This window comes from Theropithecus gelada, chromosome 16 (assembly GCF_003255815.1).
Source record: "Theropithecus gelada isolate Dixy chromosome 16, Tgel_1.0, whole genome shotgun sequence".
Taxonomy (NCBI): Eukaryota; Metazoa; Chordata; class Mammalia; order Primates; family Cercopithecidae; genus Theropithecus; species Theropithecus gelada.
The window spans coordinates 6,755,918-6,780,317 of NC_037684.1; the positions used below are offsets into that span (position 1 = coordinate 6,755,918).

Consider the following 24,400-nt stretch of genomic DNA (forward strand, 5'->3'; position numbering starts at 1 on the left):
CAAATTTAGCAAATTTCTAAACATTGAAATCACACAGAGTATGTCTTCTGATGAAATAAGACTAAGCTAGAAATCAAGAGCAAAAAGATGAGAAAATCCTGTGTGTTTGAAAATTAAGAAAAATACTTCTAAACAACTAACCCTTAGGTCAAAAAGGAAATTACAATGTAATTTGGAAAATATTTTGGACTGAATAATGTATAAAATCATGCAGGCAAGGCAATCTTAACATAAGGCATCATATGAGAAGTATTAATATAACTAACTTTACTAACCAGAAAACAGTTGAATGGAATATTACCAGTACTGAGTGACTATGCATAGGAAGTGGCAACATTGGATGAGACACTAACAACCAACTAAGAAATGGGGGGAAGCCCTTTCATCCTGTTTAGTAATATGAAAGTCTTTGGATAAGGAATCTAGTGGGAATACTTTCTCTATATTTAATCAGCATTCTGTCTCAATTTATAAATGCTGCCTCCTCTCTCATTTATAAATATCCAGACTGACTCAGCCTAAGAAATCCTAAATTTGGCAAATTCAGAGTGTCTTATAAAGGTTAAATTGCAAAAGTTAATAGTGATCTTATTCACTTGAACTTTTTCACCTGTCTCTCCCTATATACTTTATGGGAAAAAAATACCATTTGTGAAAGTACACCAATCAGTATATAGATTAACTGGAATATACTATCCAAATATACATCTATTTAACCTGCTTTGAACACTGCCAATAGTCATAGCAAATTTAATAATTTACTGACAATCTGTTTATAGTACCTTATCAGGTATTAACACATAAAATTAACAGAACCCATTCTCTAGATTCAAAAGATTTATAATCTGGGTGGGGACACAAGTCGTGAACTGAAGACACTATGGATTCTGTGAAAGTGAGGAGCCAGGGACTTCTACTCCTGGTAATGGAGGATTAGATAATACTTATCAATCTTCCTGATGAAGTTACTTAAAAAAGGTGCTAGACAAAATATGGGGAAAAGGTTTTGGTAAGTGTATCACAGAGCTAATAAGACAGGGAGGAAAGACCTGGCCAAAATTAGAAAACTAAAATCAAGATGAGTGAGCCTACATCTCACGGTTGTGTTTTGTTTTAGCAGCTACTGTTGACATGGAAAAGGCAGTCATAAGGCTGAGCATGGCTTCTGGCTCTCATGGGACTTCAGTACCAAAGTTAGAACCTGGAATCTTGGATGAGGGAATGTAGTTTGGTCTGCAATCCTGAATAGCTAAACCTGGGAGATAAAGGTAAATGGACAACAGCCCAACACTGAGCTACTACAGGTCCTAAAATGGGATAAAGGTGATCCCAGACTGTGGAACTGATATAAACTTTCAGTTGTTCTATTTCCTTATGGGTGTCACTAATAAATAGCATATATCTGAATTCTTTTTCTTTAATCTGAATAGGCTTTTATCCATTTACATTCAATGTAATTATGAATATATTTAATTTGTTTCTACCAAATAAATATCCAGCTTTCCTATGTTCTTTTGTTTCTTCTTTTTTATGTTTTTTTTTTTTTAGGGGGTGGTGGGGGGAGGATTCTTTGTTTTTATTCTGTGTTTTTTTTTTTCCCTTCTCTACTAGTTTGGAATTTATAACCTCTATTTTCTACTATTTTCAATGATTATACTAGAAAATTTTCACATGTATTTTTTTTTTTTTTTTTTGGAGATAGAGTCTTGCTCTGTTGCCCAGGCTGGAGTGCAGTGGCCGGATCTCAGCTCACTGCAAGCTCTGCCTCCCGGGTTTACGCCATTCTCCTGCCTCAGCCTCCTAAGTAGCTGGGACTACAGGCGCCCGCCACCTCGCCCGGCTAGTTTTTTTTGTATTTTTTAGTAGAGACGGGGTTTCACCGTGTTAGCCAGGATGGTCTCGATCTCCTGACCTCGTGATCCGCCCGTCTCGGCCTCCCAAAGTGCTAGGATTACAGGCTTGAGCCACCGCGCCTGGCCCACATGTATTTTTAACTCATCAGAGTTGAACGTTCAACAATATTTTTATTCCTTTTTTCTGAACTAAGGACCTTAAACACTTGAATTACAATTAGCTACTCTTCTAATTGATATGCAACTGTTATTGTGTTAATTCTAATCTGTATTTTCCATTCCACAAAATATTATTTTACAGAGTTTATTTAAATGCATCTACGTATTTACCAATCCTTTGCTCTTCTTTTCTTTTTGCATTTCAGAGTTTCATTTAGTATACTCTTCCTATTGTCTGATGAATATCTTTTAGAATCTCCTTAAGTGAGGTTGATAAACTCTGTTTTCGGTTTTTGTTTTTCAGAAAGATTCTTTATTGTGCCTTTGTTCTGGAAAAATATATTCCCTGGGTATAGAATTTTGGTTTACAGTTATTTTCTCTCAGACTAATTGTCATACTTTTGAATCTAATCTGTCTTTTCTCTGGCTGCTTTTAAGATATTTTCTTTGTCTTTAATCTTCTAGGATTTTACTAGGTGTCTACATGCAGATTTCTTTTAATTTTTTCAACTTCAGATTCACTGGGCTTCCTGATTCTGTTAAGTGAAGTCCTTCAATATTCTTGAAATTCTCAGGAATATTTCTTCAAATATTGTTCTATCCATTTTCTCTTCTATAACTCTGATAAGATACATGTTTGACCACTTTATTTTCTCTCCCATGTGTCTTTTTTTTTATTCTTTTTTTTTTTTTAAGAGATGGAGTCTCACTCTGTCACCCAGGCTGGAGTGCAGTGGCACAATTTTGGCTCACTGCAACCTCTGCCTCCTGGATTCAAGTGATTCTCCTGCCTCAGCCTCCTGAGTAGCTGGGATTACATGCACATGCCACCATGCCCGGCTAATTTTTTTGTATTTTTAGTAGAACAGGGTTTCACCGTGTTAGCCAGGATGGTCTTGATCTCCTGACCTTGTGATCTGCCCGCCTCAGCCTCCCAAAGTGCTGGGATTACAGGCGTGAGCCACTGTGCCCTGCCCCCGTGAGTCTTAATGTTTCTTTTATATGTTTCATTTCTTGGTCTAAGTGGAATTCTGGATAACTCCTTCAGTTCTTATTTTCATTTCACTACTTTCTCTTCAGCTTTATGTAAACATGTTAAACCTATCCATTGAGTTTTTAAATTTTAATTACTTAGTTTTTATTTCTATCAATTGTCTAGTTGCTTGCTCTCTCTCATTTTCAGGTCTTTCATTTCTTGATATATATTAAACATTCTTACATTCTCTTTCGGATCATTTCTGTATCAGAAGTTTTCATGAGTCTGAACCTGCTGTTTGTTGTTTAGTTTGCCTTTTACCCATAGTATCTTGTAGTGATTCTTTACTGTGAGCTAATTTTCCTTAGAACTTTGTGGAAATTCTTTAAGGTCTGGTATTGGTGGCCCATCTGGAGCCGCTGCTGCCATGATGCTGGCTGCAGCTGGGGAGGCACGGCTGGGGTTGCGTGCTGAGAGATGAGTAGACGATGGGAGGACCTGACTGCAGAGAGGAGCTACCCACTGAAAGTCTCCTTTGAGCTGTTCTGTCACCCAATAAAGCACCTCTTTGCCTTGCTCACCCTCTATTTGTATGCATACCTCATTCTTCCTGGACACAAGACAAGAACTCGGAATCCACTGAATGGCAGGGCTAAAAGAGCTGTAATACAAACAGGGCTGAAACACGCTCCTTGCTTGCCACGTTGTGGGTGACGAGGAGTGAAGAGAGGATAAGAGCTATGGCCCTTCCTATGCCTGGTCCAGTCGCAGCCTCATAGGGAACCAGTGCCTGTGTTGTTGCCTGGAGCTGCCTGCCCTGCTGGAGCCGGTGTGCTTGGCTGTGTGCAGTGGCTGGACCTTATGCTCACTCACTCACACACCCCTTGCCATTCTGTGCCTGGTTCATCCTTGGCAGGTGTGGAATCCAGGTTGGTAGGGCAAGCTGAGTGCAGCCTGCCAGGCTGCGCAGGTGGAACAAGCCCGGCAGGCTTGAGCAAAACTCAGGCAAAGGCACCACCAGCCACAAAGGTTTCTGGCCAGAAAAGTGACACCCCAAGGATCCTGTGACAGTATGAAAATAGTTTCCTTAAGGAAAACAGTTTTACTTGCTTTTTTCAGATGCCTGGGGCAATTATAAGACCTGGACCACCTTTAATCAAATTGTCAGTGTGAGGCTTTTTCAAGCTACCCAGGTAGTATGAGTTTGGGTTGCAAACCTCCTAAAAGCTCACTTATGATTATAAATTCCCAAGAGAGATTCACACCCCCTCCACCCGTGGCTCAATGCCAAGAACCAAGACACGTAGTTTTCCTTACTGATAATGGGGAATTACTTGTAGTTCACTCTACATGTAGCCCTTTAAAGACTCACCATTGTGTGTGTGTGTGCACAGAATTCCTTATTAGACACCCTACTTTGGGGAGGCCCTGGGCTTCACTTCAAGGACCCAGCCTTGAATAACTATATTCAAAGTTACCCACTTCAACAAATCCCCACAGGGTGAGGGGCAGCTTTAGGGGTTTTTCCCTTCACTCAGTTAACTTCTACATTCACTCAGCTCCTGGCTTGCATATACCTTACTTTTTGTTAGTTCGCGGCTGCATTCAAGATGTTGATTTTTATATTTTATCTAATATTTCAGTCGTTTTCAGTTGGCTTTAGTGGGCACCTCATTCACCATGTTGCCAGAAAATGCATTATTCATATATTTTTGAGGTCTTTACATCTATATTTCTAAGTTAAATTGATCTCTAATTTTATTTTCTCATATTAAGCTTATATTAAGGTAACATTAATCTCATTAAATGAGTTGAGTAGTTGCCTCTCTTCTTCCCATCCTCCAAAACAGTTTCCATATGATAGGGATGAATGGTTCCTCAAAGGTTTTATAAAACTGATTTCTAAACCATCTAGATCTGATGTCCTTGGCAAAGTTGGGAAAAGGTGGATTTATCATCAGTTATTAGGATTCTTTAAGGTTACTGATATATTCAGGTTGTCCCTTTCTTCTTGAATTAATTTTGATAACTTTTTTTCTAGAAAACCAGCTACATTTCCAAATCATTGGCATATAGTTATCTATAATATTCTTATGTTTTAAGAAATCTCTATAACGTCTGCATAGTAATAGCCCCTTTTTTGTTCATAATTTTTTAATTTATCAGCTTTATTAGAGGTCTTATTGATTACTTTTTTTCCCATTATTTTAAAGTTTTACTATTTAAAAAAAAATTTTCTTACTTATTTCTTTAGGTTTTCTTTGGAGTTCCTTTTCTGGCTTCTTGAGTTGCACTTAGCCACTAACTTTTCAGTCTTTCTGGTTATTTTACAAAGGCATAACAAATGGATCACTTTAGCAGTATCCTATAAATTTTGACAAATTTTTTGTCATGTACTTCCTAACATTTTGTAATTTCCACTGTGATTTCCTCTTCAACCTATGACCTGTTTAGGAGTACTTTTCAAAGTTCCCAAACATTAAATTTTTTTTTAATGCTGGTTTTATTTTACTTGCTTTTAAGATGAAAAATATATCTGTATATGCGCTTCTTCAAAGTGGTTGAGATGGCTGGGTGTGGTGGCTCACACCTGAAATCCCAGCACTTTGGGAGGCTGAGGTGGGTGGATGACCTGAGATCAGGAGTTCAAGACCAATCTGGCCAACATGGTGAAACCCCATCTCTACTAAAAATATAAAAAAAAAATTAGCCGGGTGTGGTGGCACACACCTGTAATCCCAGCTACTCGGGAGGCTGAGGTGTGAGAACTGCTTGAACCCAGGAGGCAGAGAGGTTGCAGTGAGCTGAGATAGCACCATGGCACTCCAGCCTGGGCAACAAAGCAAGACTCCATCTGAAAACACACATACACACATACACATACACACACACACACACACACACACACCCAAAATGGTTTCCTTTGTCATCTATAATGTGGTTAATTCTTGTAAATGTTCCATGTATACTTTATTATTTTTTTGAGATGGAGTCTTGCTCTGTTCCCCAGGCTGGAGTGCAGTGGCACCATCTCACTTACTGCAATCTCCACCTCCCAGGTTCAAGTGATTCTCCTGTCTCAGCCTCCTGAGTAGCTAGGACAACAGGCCACTATGCCCAGCTAATTTTTGTATTTTTAGTAGAGACAGGGTTTCACTATGTTAGACAGGCTGGTCTTGAACTACTGACCTCAAGTGATCCTCCCACCTTGGCCTCCCAAAGCGCTGGGATTACAGGTGTAAGCCGTCATATCTGGCCTCGATGTATACTTTAAAGGAATATATATTTCCTATTCCCTGGGTATGGGGTTCTTTTGATCTATTTGATAAAGTTTAAATTTGGTTTTCAAAGCTTCTGCATTCTTACTAACATTTTTGTCTGCTTCATCTATCATTTATCTTTCTGATAGCACTGGTTTAAAATCTCCCATTATGATGGTGGACTTGTCAATTTGTCAATTTTTCCTTTAAGATTTTTCAGGTTTTTTTTTTTTTTTTTTTTTCTTTATAGAATTTATAAGAAGCATGGGTATGTTGTTAGGTACCTAGTTCAACATGGCTTGTCTTGGACAGTTTTATTTTGTTATCACTAGTTTACCTGTATTAATACTTGCTTTCTTAAATTCTATGTTCTTTCACATGAATGTTGCTTTTAACCATTTTTGGTGACAGGTGGCTTGATATCTTTATCTATGCCTTTGTTTTTGAGCTTTCTGCATGGTGTTATTTATGTGTGTCTCCCTTAAGCAGCATACAGCTGGATTTTCCACCTATCTAGTCTGCTTAGTCTATTTACATTATGATGAATACCAATTATTTAGATTTATTTCTATCATATTATTTTGTTCTAAATGCAACTCTTTTTTTTTTTTTCTGCCGTCCTCTAGAACCCCTCACTTTGGCTTCACCTTCTTGCCTTCTATTGTACTGATAAGTTGTCTATATTCTTCTGCTTATCTCTGCTGCTTCCCTTCTCCCCTGACCTCCACACACACACATGGATTGGGAAGCTGTAGCAGAGATTGCTAGGCTAGTTCCCCACCTTATGTCCAGTATCTTTTTCTTACTTTAAAACAGAATTCTTATTGCTAGCTGAGTGCACTGCTGACCAGAATGTAAATGCCCTTCCCAGCTTCCCTTACAACTCTATGTAGCAAATAGGATGTAGCTAAAGTGTTGTGTCAAACTTCCAGGAAGTCTCTTTGAAAAGGAGGAAGTTCCAGCTGCCATCATGGACCAGGAGGATGGATGGCAAGCACTAGGATGGTAGAGCAGAAGGACAGAAAGAACTTGGGTCTCTAATAACTTTGGATCTGCCATACCAGTCCTGGGATGCCTTCTTCTATACTTCATTTATAGGAGAGAGTAATAAATGTCTCTTTTATTTAAGCTACTAATTCAGGGATCTGTTTTATTAGAAGTTGAATGCAATTCCTGATACAGAAATTATAGAAGGTTCTAGAATTTTATTTCTTTACAAGGCACATTAACTACCAAGTTTAGAAAACACAACAATTCTTTTTCTAGTTAATTGACTAACTGTAGTAAACTGAATATTTAAAAATATTTCATGAAATTCAGTGTTCAACTGTTTCTTGTGTCCTTTGCCTTCGTTCCAGGTTCACTTTTCTTCTTGCTGGATGAAGCAGGCTGCAGCTGACATGCAAAGAAAAGCTGAGATACAAGAGTGAAGAGTCCTAATGGCATTCTAGCCTTCAGTGCCAGTGTCCTTACCCCTGCCCTTCTGGAGGTTTGATTATATAAGCCAACAAATTGTGCTTATATGCGGTCACTTCAGGCCAAAGAATCCTGACAAAAGGAAATAGAAAGCTACTGAACAGATGTGTTCCTGTGGCATTTGCCTAATTTATCCATAGTGAAGTAACCAGAAACGGTATAGATTTAAATTCTTAGAGAGGAAGTTGATTTAAAAAAAAAAAGATAAAGAAGAAGAAACTACATAGGAGAAGCACCAGAAGAGAAAGATAAAAATGAAGAAACTAAAAATAACATGGCTCAGAATGCTGCCTAATTTATCAAACTTGTCAACAGTAGCAGTTAAGGGTAGAAATATGTTCTTTAAGGAAAAAAAACAGACAAAAGTTATCAAATAGTATTAGTCCTCAAAGGAACAATGAAAACCACAAATAATTGTCAATAATGCATCTTTTTTTTTTTTGAGACAAGGTCCTGCTCTGTCACCCAGACTGGAGTGTAGTGGTGCGATCTTGGCTCACTGCAACCTCTGCCTCCCAGGCTCAAGCAATCCTCCCACCTTAGCTTCCAGCATAGCTGGGAACACAGGCATGTGCCACCATGCCTGGCTAATTTTGTAACTTTTTGTAGAGGAGGTCTCATTATATTGCCCAGGCTGGTCTCAAGTGATCCTCCTGCCTCGGCCTCCTGAGTAGCTGGGACTGCAGGTGCATGCCACCATGCCCGGCTAATTTTTTTAACTTTTGTAGAAGGGAGGTCTCACTATATTGCACAGGCTGGTCTCAAGTGATCCTCCCGCCTTAGCCTCCCAAAGTGCTGGGATTACATATATATAAGCCGCAACACCCAGGCCAATACATCTTTATATTTCAATTATTTAAAATAGCCTAAGGACAATACTTGCATACTAAATTTCCTCTTAAAACTCTCTGGCCACTTTGTACTCAAACACAGTATATAAATGGTGCATTTTACAACTTAATTCAGGATTTTACTTATTTATCTCGGCCAGGTCCTATTTTCAGCACAGGAAAAAAGTTCCTTTTGCTGGGCATGCTATGCATTATATATTTTTTAAATTCAAGATTTTTCCCTTGACCATGACAGTAGACTAAAAAGCTCAAATTTAAGATACATACTAATCTGGGACACAAACAATTGTTCCACTGAGGTGAGATTTTTTTTAATGCAAGAATAAAAATTCTATTATAACATTCACTTTATACATATTCTTCAATCTACATGTGATTACCTAAAAAGCAAATCATATATATATTCTTTATAATGCATCAAGAGGAAATCTATGAGTTAAAATGGATATTTAGAAAAGAAAATAATTACCTTTGATGCAAGGTTGTCTACTAAAGCAATCATAGAATTCTTAAACAAGGTAGCAGCAGTCAGAGGTCGCTTGGTCACCTCTGTAATGCTCAGTTTGCCTTCAGGCCACATATTCTTGAGCACAGGATTTGAACTGAGAAGCACAGAAAAAAACAATTCAAATGTCACATTCAAATAAGCTGGATAAAAACTGATAAGCAATTCTGCTGAAATGTATCCTGAGAATCATAATTGGACTACAGACTGAACTCACAAGGCCTAATTGGAAAGATGATTCCATCCAGAAAATTATGCTGCAAGTGTAATGACTGATACTGCAATGCAAATTGAGATTTTTTTTTCCAAACTACAGCATATTTAAAAAATTATTTAAACTTCTTTAAAGTGACATCTTTATTCTACCTACCTAGGACCCTCAAAGGGTCAATATGGCCCTTACAACACATATAGAAAACAAATTCATTTTTGTGATGGTTAGAAAATGAGGACAAACCACTAGTAGAAAAATGATCCTCAATGTCACAGCAGAAAACATAAAAGTGGCAACATCTTTGAATTAAAGCAAATATTTATATATTAATAGAACAGTTAACACTACAGAAAACCCGCTTTTTAAAAAAAAACACAGGTAGGAATATAAAATAACCATTTTTATATTGTCCCTAGTAAATCAGTTTACTGCAGTTCAAATTGTCAACAAATTTGTAGGTAGCATTGGCAGTTACAATATTTTATTGATGTGACATTAGGACTGTTGCAGTCCAATTCTAAAAATGCATTTCAGGCCAATTTTCAGGTTAAAATTATATATTCATCATTCTGCTCTGTGGAGGTATTTTTAAAAACGTGTAGTGATCTCAACTGTCATCTTTTTCTGGTTTCATTTTGGGTGCTTTTGATGTTAAACTAATTGGAACTGAAAATGTTGCTTGCTTCCTAGAAACTTTTATCAGAAAAAAACTTTCCTTAGAAAATTGGGGGTTGAGAAGAGAAAATAATTAACATTAGCATTCACTGCTAATTGTTCTTACTACTGCTAACATTTTACCCACTTTCTTTCCCTCATATAAAATTTTAAAAATTGAATTGGATCTCCATAGCACCCAGAATGTTTCTGTATGTAGGTGCTCAAAATAATAGCTGCAAGATGAAAGAGCAGATGAGCGCAAAGCGAAGAAGATAAATGGTGATGTGTGGATTGACTGGGTCTGTGAACACAGACAGAGCAACACTCCCAGCCCTTACCATCATCAGCAAGCAGTGCCAACTACTGTCAAAGTGGCTACAAAATGCTGCAATAACCTGTGGTTTATGAACCCAGTTTCATTACTTTCTAGTCCTATTCCATAATTTTCCATTTGTACACTTATATCAAAATGACTACATAGATGTATATTGTTTTTCCTTAACCTTTTCATTCTTACCTTTAGCACAGAAATAATTTAAGGCAACATTCTTAACTTACAGTGCACACGGTTCCTGAATGCCATTGTAACACTTAACTGAATAGAATTTTCAGAAAGTAGAAAACTGTACTTTGTGTACTTTGAAAAGTCTGACACATGTCAAAAGACTGTGTCTTTTAGTCACTGGCATTTGGTCTATGCAGTTTCTACACCAAATTCTTTGTCTACCTTACTCACTGTTGGCCATATTTGGAGACTATTCCTGCACTACACTGTAAAGGCTGGAAATGAAGGAAATAAGATAACATGTTAAATAGCAGAATTGATACAAAATGAATCCAAACAGTTATAGGGAGTCATTTTAAAGAGAAAGAACTTTCAGGCCAAGTCATGACTGTAATATTTTTGTTTTTCTGAGACAGCGTCTCACTCTGTCACCCAGACTGGAGAGCAGTGGCGAGATGATAGCTCACTGCAGCCTTGACCTTCCGGGCTCAAGTGATCCTCCCACCTCAGCCTCCCGAGTAGCTGGGACTACAGGTACGTGCCACCATGCCTGGCTTTTTAATTTTTTGTAGAAATGGGGTCTCCCTATGTTGTTCAGGCTAGTCTCAAACGATTCTCCCACCTCAGCCTCCCAAAGTGCTGGGATTATAGGTGTCAGTCACCATGCCCAGCCTGAATGTAATATTAACAAAACAGTTTTCAAAATATTTTAAATACCAGAACCCTTATCTCAAAAGGGAAGCTCCTCCAGAGACCTAGTATGTATAAAAGGTAAGGCAGATCTCACCTGGCTAACAAGACAGCAGTAAAGAGTAAAAGTTTGTGCACCTGGAATGCAAAATGCTTGCTCCCTTCCTCCCTCCATTTACACAGACACACACACACATACATGCATGCATACATGTGTGTATACTATCAAGGTCTACAGAACTAGAATTCAAGGAACACTGCTTAAAAATAATTATATTGCTGGGTGTAGTGGTGCATGTCTGTACCCCCAGAGGCAGAGTTGGGAGAATCGCTTGAGCCCAGGAATTCAGGGTTACAGTGAGCTATGATCACACCACTGTGCTCCAGGCTGGGCGACTGGGATAACACTTCTAAAAAAGAAAAAAGAAAAATAAAAATCATTATATTAACATATACAAATAAAAAATGGATTCAAATTTTGGAAGGCTGTTAGCCATAGAAGCATCAAATAGTGTCCAGAGGTGAAGGTGGCTCATTCTAATACCATCTAGGAGGATGGTTTTATCCAATAAATAAATAAATAAATAAATAAATAAAGTCAAGACTTCCCATCTCACGGGCAAGGCCTTTCCTATTATGGAATATATGCAATATGCTGCATTTAACAGACTTTCAATCTTTCACCCCTTTGCAAAACTATTCCTATTGTGAAATGGATTCATCTTAGCCTGATGCCTTTACTTGTTGGGTTTATCTAAGTTCCTTTGTCCTGATTCTGTGCTTACCAGGCAACTAAGCATTCTGGATTCCATGCGTAATAATGAATCAGAGTTCTCACTGCTATTTGACTTCCCAAGCAGGTTTTCCAGCCTGTTATATGAACACAATTACAGTTGGCCCTCCATATCCATGGCTTCCACATTCAACATACCATGGATAGAAAATATTTTTTTAAAAGATGGTTGTGCCTGTACTAAACATGTACAGACTTTTTTGGGGGTCATTATTCTCTAAGCAATACAATATAACAACTACTTACACAGCACTTACATTTTATTAGGTTTTATAAGTAATCTGGGCATGATTTAAAGTATCTGGGAGGATGTGGGTAGGTTATATGTAAATACTACACCATTTTATAGAAGGGACTCGAACATGTATGGATTTTGGTATCTTCGGTGGAGGAGGGTACGGGATGGAATTAATTCCCCATGGATACTTCGGGACAACTGGATTCCATTCCATGTTACTGTTAGATTTTCCACGAGAAATAAATCCACATGCTGTTTTGTTTCTACCTGGCCCAGAGAGCCTGGGCTATATTAGTTCACCACCGAAAGGTGAAGCTGTTCTCAGTAGCTGAACTTCTGGGCCATGGTACATTCCAAAGTTAACAAACACCACCTCGGGCAGCCTCTTGGTACACAGACTGGCAACACACCCTGATGGTACCACTGGCCAAATAAGGCTGTTTTTTCCAAGTTGAGCTTTTAGCATTTTCTGCACAGAGAAATGCTAGACTCCGTCATTTGTCCCTCAAAATGAATGTGCCTCACCTGATAAATTAAGCATTGAAATTCCCTTCTGAAAGTCCTTTCTCTCCATGCCCAGTTCTTCCAAGGATCCTCTCTCACATTCCTATGTCTCTGTAACTTTCTACTAATGATAGTGCTATCATTAATCTTGGTGGCTTCAACATCCACACAGATGAACCATTTGATAACAATTCTTGAAAGAACTGTTTAAACACAATGTCTCTGTATCCTCATTTCCTGTATTCCCTTGAGCTGACATCAATGAGATATTTGTCTTCAACGCTACATGGAAACCAGTGTTGTCAAGAGTCCCACTGACCTTGGCATTAGCAAATCCAATGGTCAGTCTTGGTCCTCTCATCACTCCTGCTTTTGACAGACAAGATTTGATGTAGCGTATCAATTTTCTTCTTCTTTAAACATTTTTTCTTGGCTTGGCCTCTGTGACACCAGATTCCCAGTTTACTTCCTTCCTCACTGGCATGCTCTGTTTCCTTTGCTAGTTCCTCTTTCCTTGTTTGACTCTACATGTTACAGTGTCTCAGGAATTAGTTTTTTAAACCTCTTCTTTTTTTGAAATCCATGCTCACTCCCTAGATACTCTCATCTAGTCTACAGCTTTAAATACAATCAATACACTGACGACTGTGAATTTATATCTCTAGCCCCACCTTTCCCCTGAGAGCCACACGCATATTTGCAATTGCTGATTTGGCACTTTTAATTCAGTATCCAAAATGCACTTCAGACATAACACATCCAAAACAAAACTCTTAATTTCCCTGAACCAATTAGCGTTTCCTCTTGTCTTCTCCTATCAGGCTCAGGTATCACCTCTGATTTCTGTCTTCCTCTCACACTACACATGGTCTCTACCAGCAAATCTTGTCGACTCTACTTTCAAAACATCATCCAATCTGACCCCTTTTCATTATCTCTGTCACCACCACCCAGGCCTCAGCCTGCACTATTATTATTATTATTGTTTTATTTTATTTTATTTTATTTTTGAGAGAGTCTTGCTCTGTCGCCCAGGCCGAGTGCAGTGGCGCAATCTTGGCTCACTGCAAGCTCTGCCTCCCGGGTTCATGCCATTCTCCTGCCTCAGCCTCCCGAGTAGCTGGGACTACAGGCACCCGCTGCCACACCCAGCTAATTTTTTTTGTATTTTTAGTAGAGACGGGGTTTCACCGTGTTAGCCAGGATGGTTTCAATCTCCTGATCTCGTGATCTGCCTGCCTCGGCCTCCCAAAGTGCTGGGATTACAGGTGTGAGCCACTGCACACGGCCGCAGCCTGCATTATTAAACTCGCCTGCTTTACTGTCTATTTCCATGCTTGTCCCTTACTGTGAGCATTTTACATAGTAGTAGCAGCATTGATATCTTTAAAACACAAATCATATCACATCACATCACATCATAAATTCCAACGCTTCCCTTAATACTTTCTTCTTACCCGGACTCAGGCTCTGTGATCCAGGCTCTACCTACCTTTCTAAAGTCACTCTCCCCATCCCTCACTTTGTTTTCCCCACAATGGCTTTGCTGTTAATACACTCAAGCTCATTCCCACCTTGGGGCCTTGGTACTAGCTATTCTCTCTGTCTGGAATGCTCTTCCTCCAGATATCTGCATGGCTCCCTCCACTTAATTCAGGTCTCTGCTGAAATGTCACCTCTATAAGAGGCCTTTTCTGACTACCCTATCTATAATTCCTTCCCAGCCCCTCCTCGTCTGTACCCTTCAATCTCTTACCTACTTTATTTTTCTGCATAGCACTTGGCACAAACTGAAAATTGTTTCCTTGTTTATTAACAGTCACCTTCACTAGACTATAATCTCCATGAGGCCAGGGACTTTGCCTACATTTTTTCACAGCTGTATCCCAGAATATAGAAGAATGTGTGCCTCAAAGGTACTCAATACATTTTTGATGATCTACTGAGCAATTGACTAAGTAGACTTAATAAATGAATGAATATAGTTCTTTAACCTGTAAGAAGATGGCCAGGAATCCTCTTTCTTCTTCATGGACCTTCTGTTTAAAGTATCCATACTAGATTTAAACTTGTTATCATTTGCCTAGTTTTATTTTGCCATAACTTTTCCACATTTTGTTGGTTTGTGAGAAGATTCTGTCAGCTCAGTCACCATCAGTGCTCACTGACACGAGATGCCACTCTGATATCAGAGCGGTCTCTTATTTGGGGGTGAAGACACTACAATGGGAATCTGAGTATGCAAAACTTCTAGCTGGGCCAGATGTCACCTGACACTTCTTCATCACACTGGCCTGGCCTGAGGACTGCTGAGTATACTGGTAGGGGATGCTGGAAGGCTGGCAGCAGTGAGCACAGAAACTGAGGCAACCCAAGGGAAATCAAAGCAAATCATATTATTAGCAGGGCCCTGCCCAAAATTTATAGATTTTATCATAAAGTTAGTTATATGCTATTTATTAAGTCTGATAAAGCAGAACAAGAAAATGTGCCAGAAACTCTTAAAATTTCATATAAATATAACCATGTGCATATATTACATATGTCAATGAGCTTAATCTAGGTTAATAAAATTTAAATCTTACCTGTTATACATAAGGCGCTTGAAATCTTGAAATAAAGTATCTTTATTTTTGTCAATAAAACCAATGACAGAATAGCTAACAGGAGAGAAATCACAGAAAACATGTATTATTTACCAAGCAAGAGCCACATTTAAGCTTTTCTAGGAGGCGACAAGCCTTTCCACCGTTAATTATGCAATCAATCATCTAAAAGCTGATGTTGTTCACCTTGTCTGTATTAAAGGATATCGAATTTACCTACTAAATAGAAGGGACTTTGTTTCTATTCTTCAAAAGGAGAGCAAGCATCAGTACTATTATTATGATTAAGATGATAATTTCCTACTGGTTTATTGCTTACCTCAAGAAGATGACTTTTTAAAAGATAGCTGTATTTATCATCCAGCATTCCTAAGATAAAAGCAAAACAGCAACATACAGGAACTAACAGTCTCATCCGTAGGGAGATCAAGTGACTCGCCTAAGGTTCACTCAATGTTCAGGGTAGGATAAAAGAATCCAAGAAGAACTGCAAAGGATGGTAAGAATTGGATAAGCAGAGGAGAAAAAGGCAGGCAGATCACACAGGGAAACAGATCAAATAGAGTGATGAAGGCAGGCACATGCATGGCATTCTGCAGAGAGAATGAGGAGGCCAGTATAGATGATTTGGAGGAAGGGAGATGAGTAAGGTCTTGAAAGTCCAGCTAAGATTGCAGTTGGTGAGAAGAGTGGGAATAGAACTATACTACTCCAGTGACTGGCATGAACTCTAGGAGGAGTGAATTCAGTTTTGGGGTTCTAAAAGTAATTGAGGACTCTGGGTGATTAAGACAGAGGCTAAGAGATTAAGCAAATAGGAACTTTAGATACAGCTACACCTTACAGTTCTGCTCTCATGCCTGTTTTCTCCCTTGGCAATCAGATCAGTATAGGCAATTCCCAGATCTCTAACCTGGATTCCTTGCCTTACATATTTAATCCTGCAAGAAAGTTCCTTCAGGCTGTGCTGTCCATGGGTACTTTAAGGTTACCGTATCCAAAAGTATTTCCTTGCCTGCCCCGACCTAGGTCTTCTTAATACTTTCAAGTCACTTTTGACTGAATCTTTGTGATTTGATCTCAAGCTACTCTTCCAGATAGTTCTACTTCTCTGTGCTACAAAAAAGGATACACTTCAATCAGATGGACCTAGTTGCTATTTCCTGAATATTCTGTAGCACCCTTCCCACTTCTTATAAAAATAATTCCTAGCATTCGAAGACCAGCATCAGCCCTCCTGGGTTTATTACACAAACCTGGAAGTATTTCCTTACTCTAAATTCCAACTGAGTAATTGCTATTACTCATATGGCAATTATTTTAGACCACTGTTATTGTATACATGTATATAAATGTGTCTATGTGTATATATGTGTGTTTACATGTGTATAAATAAGAACACATACAAACGTACATATGTGTATGTATGTATCTTACATGGCAAGCTCTTTGTGGGCAGGGACCATACCTTATGAAGTATTGAGCACACAGAAGATACTCAGTAAAAATCTAGAAAAGGATTGAAGAGTTTAAGAAGTGAAGAGGAAGTCTGAGGCGTTGAATATTCCTCAAAAGGGTTAGTTGAAGTTCTAGACTAGGAGTCTAGAAAGCTAGTTATTATCTCAGTTCTTCTGTAAATTTGCTAAGTGACATTGAGTAAGAACTGCACTCATTCTGCATAAGTTTCTTCATCTGTAAAACGAAGTGGCTGGTCTAGGTCATCTCTAAGGCCTCTATCCAGCTCTGCATTTGTGCCATTCTGCATTGTATGAAAGTACCCTGTAAGTGAGGCTTGGATTTTTAGTGGAGATATTTGTATGGTACTGGATCTTCCCTCTTCAGTATTACAGAACCTGGGAACATGACCAGAAAAAGTGGAAAATGGTGCCATTCCATCACTAATGGTTAGCTTGACAGATGGCGTGATAATTTTGAGCCATATCATTTTATGGTCCTAGAATTTTAATTTAAATCAGGAACAGCTATTAAAATTTCTTTTTAATTTTTTAAAAATTAAACATCTTTTCGGCATGTATAGAGAAGATGATTTACCTTTTTTTGTTTAATGTCTTCCTGCAATGGATTACATGTAAAGAATTCCTAATGCAAAAACTAAGAAAAAGAGTTCTTTAAACAATAAGATAAGGAGCAGTGTTCAGTGGACAGCAAAGGCATAACAAATATAGTAGGCTAAGAAATGCAGCCCCAACAAAAGTTTCACATCAAATTCCCTGGAACCTGGGAATGTTACCTATATCATAAAATATGTGATGAATGATCTTGAGGAGAAGCTCATCCTATATTATTCAGATGGGCCCTACATGCCATGTCAAATGTCACTTTAAGATAGAGGCAGAGTGGCTAGGCTCGGTGGCTCATGCCTGTCATCCTAGCACTTTGGGAGGCCGAGGCAGGCAGATCAATTGAGATCAGGAGTTGGAAACTAGCCTGGCCAACATGGTGAAACCCCGTCTCTACTAAACATACAAAAATTAGCCAGGCATGGTAGTATGCGCCTGTAATCCCAGCTACTCAGGAGGCTGAGATAGGAGAATTGCTTGGTTCTGGGAGGTGGAGGTTGCAGTGAGTTGAGGTCGCGCCACTGCATTCCAGCCTGGGTGACAGAGTGAGACTCCATCTCAAAAAAAAGAAAAAAAGAAAAAAAAAAAAAGAGATAGAGACAGAGGGACAGTTAACAGACACACAAAGAGGAGGGCAATGTGACTGGAGTGATGCAGCCACAAGCCAAGGAATGTCCAGTGCTACTAGAAGCTGGAAAAAAAGGAACAGATTCCTCTCTACAGGAACCCCCAGAGGGAGTGTGGCCCTGCTGACATCTTGATTTTGAACTTTTAAACTTCAGAACTGTGAAAGAGTAAGTTTCTGTTGATTTAAGCCACCGACTGTGGTGAATTTGTTACAGCAGCCCTTGGAACCTAATGTACTAAGGTAGTTTTAATTTTTAGTAATACTTTCTGATCAATTTCTACTTTATTGTATTGTTAATAAAAATATGACTAGTAAGAATTTTACTTTTTCAAATAATACTTGGAAAATAATGTAGCAAAAATGGTTTTTGCTTATGCAGTTACCCAACTATTCGTAGAACTTCATATAGAGGAGTAATTGTCACCCAGGGGCCTTTTTATGCCTACTGTTTCTTCTACTTGGAAAGCTTTCTCTTTTCTCTCCCCTCTTCCTAATTCATTCCCCTGACTAACGCTCTTTTACTTTTAGGACTCAATTTGGATGCCACTTCCTCGAGCAAGACCTCTCTCTGCCCCTCTCAGCGGGTTAATTATTCCTCCTCACTGCTCCTATAATGCCTTGTGTTTCTCTAGTTTAACTGTTTCCATTCTTCATTATAGTGACCTTTGATGGATGTACATGCCTATATTCTTCACTAAATTGTTGGCTTCTTTAGGGCAAGGACCATCTTATCCATCTTTCTATCTCAGTTCTTAAAATACTTCCATGATTTATTGACCCACCAGCTGATTTTTACTGAATCCTAACTATGCCAGGAACTGCACATGGGCACATAGTGTGTGTTCAATAAACGATTGAAAAGCAAGGAATGAATGAAGCTATGCCATTTTTTCAGTTGAACAAATTAAAATACGTTGACATATCAAATGACCAAAACATGCAAATGAATATAAAACCAATATACATTTTTCCTGGTTATATTTTCTAAAGTGAGGTGGCATGCAAATCATGGTAGTTACCAATGTAAGATACTCACACCACATCTCCTGCATAATGTCGAATTCGAAAATCTCGATCAAACTCCAGAATTTTGTCTGAGGCACAGAGCTAAGAAATCAAGAAGGATATTATTTTGAAAACGGACATTTTTGCTTTCCTAAAAATATAGTCCAACTTAATATGAAATGATGATAATATCACAAATTATGACATCACATTGTGTGGGGATTGATAATACATGGCTTATGTATTATATAGTAAAGACTAAACTTTCACTGGAAATCCACACAGCTAGATTACATTTCCTGTCCACTCTTACAGATGGATATGGCCAAGTAACCAAGTTCTGGACAATGGAAGTAAAGTGTGGCTGTTCTAGGCCTAAACTGGTGAAAAGTGAATGACCCCCCTTCTGTGCTTTCTTCTCTCCTCCCACTAGTTGGATGCAGAGGGTAGTCTCTAGGGCATGGAATAGTCAGAAGACAGAGGAAGTTTGGGTCCCTGAGAGAGACACAGACTTCTACTATGTTATGAACTTTAATCTTGGCTATAGGGCAGGCACGGTGGCTCAGGCCTATAATCCCAGCACTTTGGGAGGCTGAGGCAGGCGGATCGCTTGAGCCCAGTAGTTCAAGACCAGCCTGGGCAACATGGTAAAACCCCATCTCTACTAAAAATTACAAAAGTCAGTCAGGTATGGTGGCATGCATCTGTAGTCCCAGCTACTGGGGAGACTGAGATGGGAGAATCCCCTGAGAGTGGAAGGCAGAGACTGCAGTGAGCCAAGATTGGGCCACTGCACTCCAGCCTGGGCGATACAGCGAGATCCTGTCTCAAAAACGAAACCAAACCAAACAAAATTTAGCTACTCTCTTCATGCAGTCGAGCCTACCCTGACTGACAGAGTTTCTTTCTCCTCTAAGGTCCACTTAAGGAGGACCATACCGAAGGCTTACTAGTTGTTAGGCACATACATCTTATTCGGTCCTCACTGTTGACATCTAAGGTATAATGATCTCTCTGTAACACACATGGCAACTGAGGCTCAAAGAGGTTAAATAATTGGCACAAGATCACATAGCACAAGATCACATACCACATAGCGGTACCCCTGGGAAAGACTCCTAGAATCGAATGTAACATCTGTGCTCTTATATACACGGAGGCCTGGCTTATCTGTCTGCTAAGCTGAGACTCCAGTTCAGGACTATTGCTTCACAGAAGATAAAGCTTGTGCAGCTCTTTCCCACAGAAGAGGAATAGTTTATGGGAAGGCAGTTTTTATATGGCTGTGGAGGTCTCTATGACTTTCTACAATGTTCCTTGTTATAGTAGGACCTAGACTTCTTTGTCTGCCCTGTGAAGAATCACTTGGAATCTTATAGTTTTTTAAACAGACATCTAAGAGAGTTCACAAAAGTTTTCCTGGGAAGGCCGGGTGCGGTGGCTCATGCCTTTAATCCCAGCAGTTTGGGAGGCCGAGGCAGGCGGATCACGAGGTCAGGAATCCAAGACCATCCTGGCTAACATGGTGAAACGCCGTCTCTATTTAAAAAACACAAAAAATTAGCTGGGCGTGGTGGCAGGTGCCTGTAGTCCCAGCTACTCAGGAGGCTGAGGCGGGAGAATAGCATGAACCTGGGAGGTGGAGCTTGCAGTGAGCCGAGATTGTGCCACTGCGCTCCAGCCCGGGCGACAGAGCAAGACTCCATCTAAAAAAAGAAGTTTTCCTGGGGAAATATACAAAACTCACTTAGGTTCTAATGTTAGGTAACAAATAATCTCAACCTGAAAGGTGTTTTCTATTAATTTGACAAGTGAATAATTATAGGAAATTAGAGTCAGACCTCCAAAGTTCAAATCTTGGCTCTACCATCTACTCACTCTGACTTCTCTAATAATTACTTATCTCAGAGAGTTGTCCTGAGGATTAAATGAATATGGAGAACAAAGCATCTACCATACAGAGAGGTCTCCAAAATACTTAATTCCCCTTTCCTGCTCTCTCTCTTATTAACCCCTTTTACAAACCATTTTATTTACAAACCCCTTAAGGAAAAGGACCCAAGAGATGTCTACACTAATGGAACATTCTTACATTTGGATACTGCAAAGTCCCAACCGATCTGAACACAGGAGGTTTTAGATTTTTCTTTACTTTTTTGGTAACAGCAAAGTTATGTATCTATCATTTAACTTTTTATATTAATAATTTAAATAATAATTTTATGCTTTATTGGATCATTTGCCTGTCTCTCCATGGCAACTTTAATGTGGAGGAAACAATGTAGTCCCTAAATGAAATAACTGTTACAAGACAGAAACCTCTAATTTAACATGCCAGTAAGTCTAGCTAATCAGTAACCAGTAGCAAATGATGATATCCAGCTCAACACACAGAATAGCATATGTAATAAATGGTTCACAGTAATTAAAATATTTTGATAGTTTGATCATTTCTTTTCTTCATTAGGTAAAAATCCCAAAGAAGAACACATTTTAAAAATCTCTATCTCAAAGAAATAAAAGGTATTCAAACTGGAAAACAGAAGTCAAATAATTCTCGTTCACTGATAACATGATCTAATACCTAGAAAACCCTAAAGACTCTTCCAAAAGACTCCTAGACTTAATAAGCAACTTCAGTAAAGTTTCAGGATATAAAATCAATGTACAAAAATAAATAAGTATTTCTATACACGACCAATAACATTGAAGCTGAGAACCAAATCAAGAATTCAATCCCATTTACAATATCCACAAATACTCACACAAAAGAAAACCCTAGGAATATATTTAAACAGGGAAGTGAAAGATCTCTACAAGGAGAACTACAAAACACTGATGAAAGAAGTCATAGATGGCACAAAAAAATGGAAAAACATACAATGCTCAAGGATTGGAAGAATCAATGTCATTAAAATGCTCATACTGACCAAAGCAATCTACAAATTCAATGCCATTTTTATCAAATTACCAATGTCATTTTTCACAGAATTAGAAAAACAATCCTAAAGTTCATATAGAACCAAAAAACAGCCCAAATAGCCAAAGCAATTCTAAGCAAAACAAACAAAACCAGAGGCATCATATTACCTTGACTTCAAAATTATACTACAAGGCTATTGTAACCAAGACAGCATGGTACTGGTACAAAAATAGACATATAGATCAATGGGACACAACAGAGAGCCCAGAAATAAAGCTGTATACCTACAATCAACTGATCTTTGACAAAGTTGACAAAAATAAACAATGGAGAAAGGATATGCTATTCACTAAGTGGTACTGGGAAAAATAGCTAGCCATATACAGAAGAATGAAATTGGACCCCTGTCTCTCACCATACACAAAAACCAGCTTAAGATGAATTAAAGACTTAAATGTAAAACCTGAAGCTATAAAAATCCTAGAAGAAAACCTAGGAAAGACTCTTCTGCACATTGGCCTAGGCAAAGAATTTATGACCAAGACCTCAAAAACAAATGTGACAAAAACAAATGAGACTTAATTAAACTAAAAAGGCTCTGTACAGCAAAAGAAATAATCAACAGAGTAAACAAATAACCTACATAATCAGAGAAAATATTTGTAAATTATGCCTCCAACAAAGGACTAATATTCAGAATCTACAAGGAACTCAAATAATTAAATAACAAAAAAAATTACATAACCCCATTAAAAAGTGGGCAAAGAACATGAACAGGTATTTTTCAAAAGAAGAAATACAAACAGCCAACAAACATTTAAAAAAATGTTCAACATCACTAATCATCAGAGAAATACAAATTAAAACCACAATGAGATACCATCTTACACCAGTCAGAATGGCTATTACCAAAAATGTCAAAAACAGATGGCATGGATGTGGAGAAAAGGAAATGCTTATACACTGTTGGTGGGAATGTAAATTAATACAACTTCTATGGGAAACAGTATGGAGATTTCTCAAAGAAATGTAAACATTTCTTTTAAATGGTAGTTCTAAAAATAGAACTATCATTTGACCTAGCAATTCCACTACTAGGCATAACGAAAAGACATTAGTGCTCATATGTTTACCATAACATTATTCACAATAGCAAAGTAATGGAATCAATCTAAGTGTCTATCAACAAATGATTGGATAGAAAGAAAATGTCATATACATATATATAATGGAATACTATGCAGCCATAAAAAAGAATGAAATCATGTCCTCTGCAGCAACAGGGGTGGAGCTGGAGGACATTATACTAGGTGAAATAATGTACGCTTTCGCTTATAAGTGATAGCTAAACAATGCATATGCATGAACACAAAGATGGAAATAAGACACTGGGGACTCCAAAAGCAGGGGGGTGAGGGTTGAAAAATTACATATTGGGTACAATGTTCACTATTTGGGTGATAAGTATGCTAGAGGCCCAAAGCTTACCATTATGCAATATATCCATGTAACAAACCTGAACATGTACCCCCCAGATCTAAAATAATATAAATAAATAAACAAATAAATAATCACTATCTCAGCACTTGTCTTAGGGATACCAAAAGAAAGAGCTACTTGGTCTAAAAGTTGGGAAACCTGGGCTCCCACAAATTTGAAAAAGAAAAAGAAAACCCTCTCCACAGATAAATTACTATTTAGCATTTCATGTCAAATCAGTAGCAAATACTGATGTAGTATGTATAGTTACTCTTACGAATGACATGGCTGGGCGTGGTGGCTCATGCCTGTAATCCCAGCACTTGGGAAGACCCGGAGGGACAAATGACCTGAGGTCAGGAGTTCAAGACAAGCCTGGCTAACATGGTGAAATCCCATCTCTACAAAAACACAAAAATTAGCTGGGCATGATGGTGGGTGCCTGTAATCCCAGCTACTTGGCAGGCTGAGGCAGGAGAATCGCTTGAACTCGGGAGGCGGAGGTTGCAATGAGCCAAGATGGCGCCATGCACTCCAGCCTGGGCGACAGAGTGAGACTCCATCTCAAAAGAAAAAAAAAAAAAAGGAATGGCATTATATTTCAAAATATTTGGTTGACACATTTAATTCAGGTATATAAATGGCCAAGGTAGAAGGTATCAAAATGAGGTAGATTTGATTTCTCATGTGAGACTCATAGCTAATTTAAATGAAAATTTAAATAAGATTTATTTGATATGATTGGGAAAAATTCAATTCAACTTTACAAACACTGATTGAATGTCTACCATCTGGTAGGCACAGTGCTAAGTGAGTCTCCAAAACCTGAACTGTGATTATAAAGGGCATTTATAAACTTTCCCTCAAAGATAGGACATTTGCCCATGTAATCATGCCATCTTTAAAAACATCACTCTAAATTATTTAGGTGACTTCTAACTTGGCTCAGTGCTCTGTCCCCAGCACCTAGGATTGCACCTGGAAGATGAGAAACACT

General features: G+C 38.5%; 1 protein-coding gene across 2 annotated transcripts in view; it reads right to left on the bottom strand.

The window, feature by feature from the left end:
- Positions 1 to 24,400, bottom strand: part of MYO1D (myosin ID) — a 386,969-nt gene that overhangs the window by 239,942 nt on the left and 122,627 nt on the right. For both annotated transcript variants that reach the window (XM_025361795.1, XM_025361796.1), the window contains exons 12-14: positions 19,033 to 19,103; positions 15,267 to 15,341; positions 9,045 to 9,177 (exon numbers count right to left, since the gene is read on the bottom strand). In XM_025361795.1, coding sequence (XP_025217580.1) covers positions 9,045 to 9,177; positions 15,267 to 15,341; positions 19,033 to 19,103 — 279 coding nt within the window. The remainder of the gene's footprint in view (positions 1 to 9,044; positions 9,178 to 15,266; positions 15,342 to 19,032; positions 19,104 to 24,400) is intronic.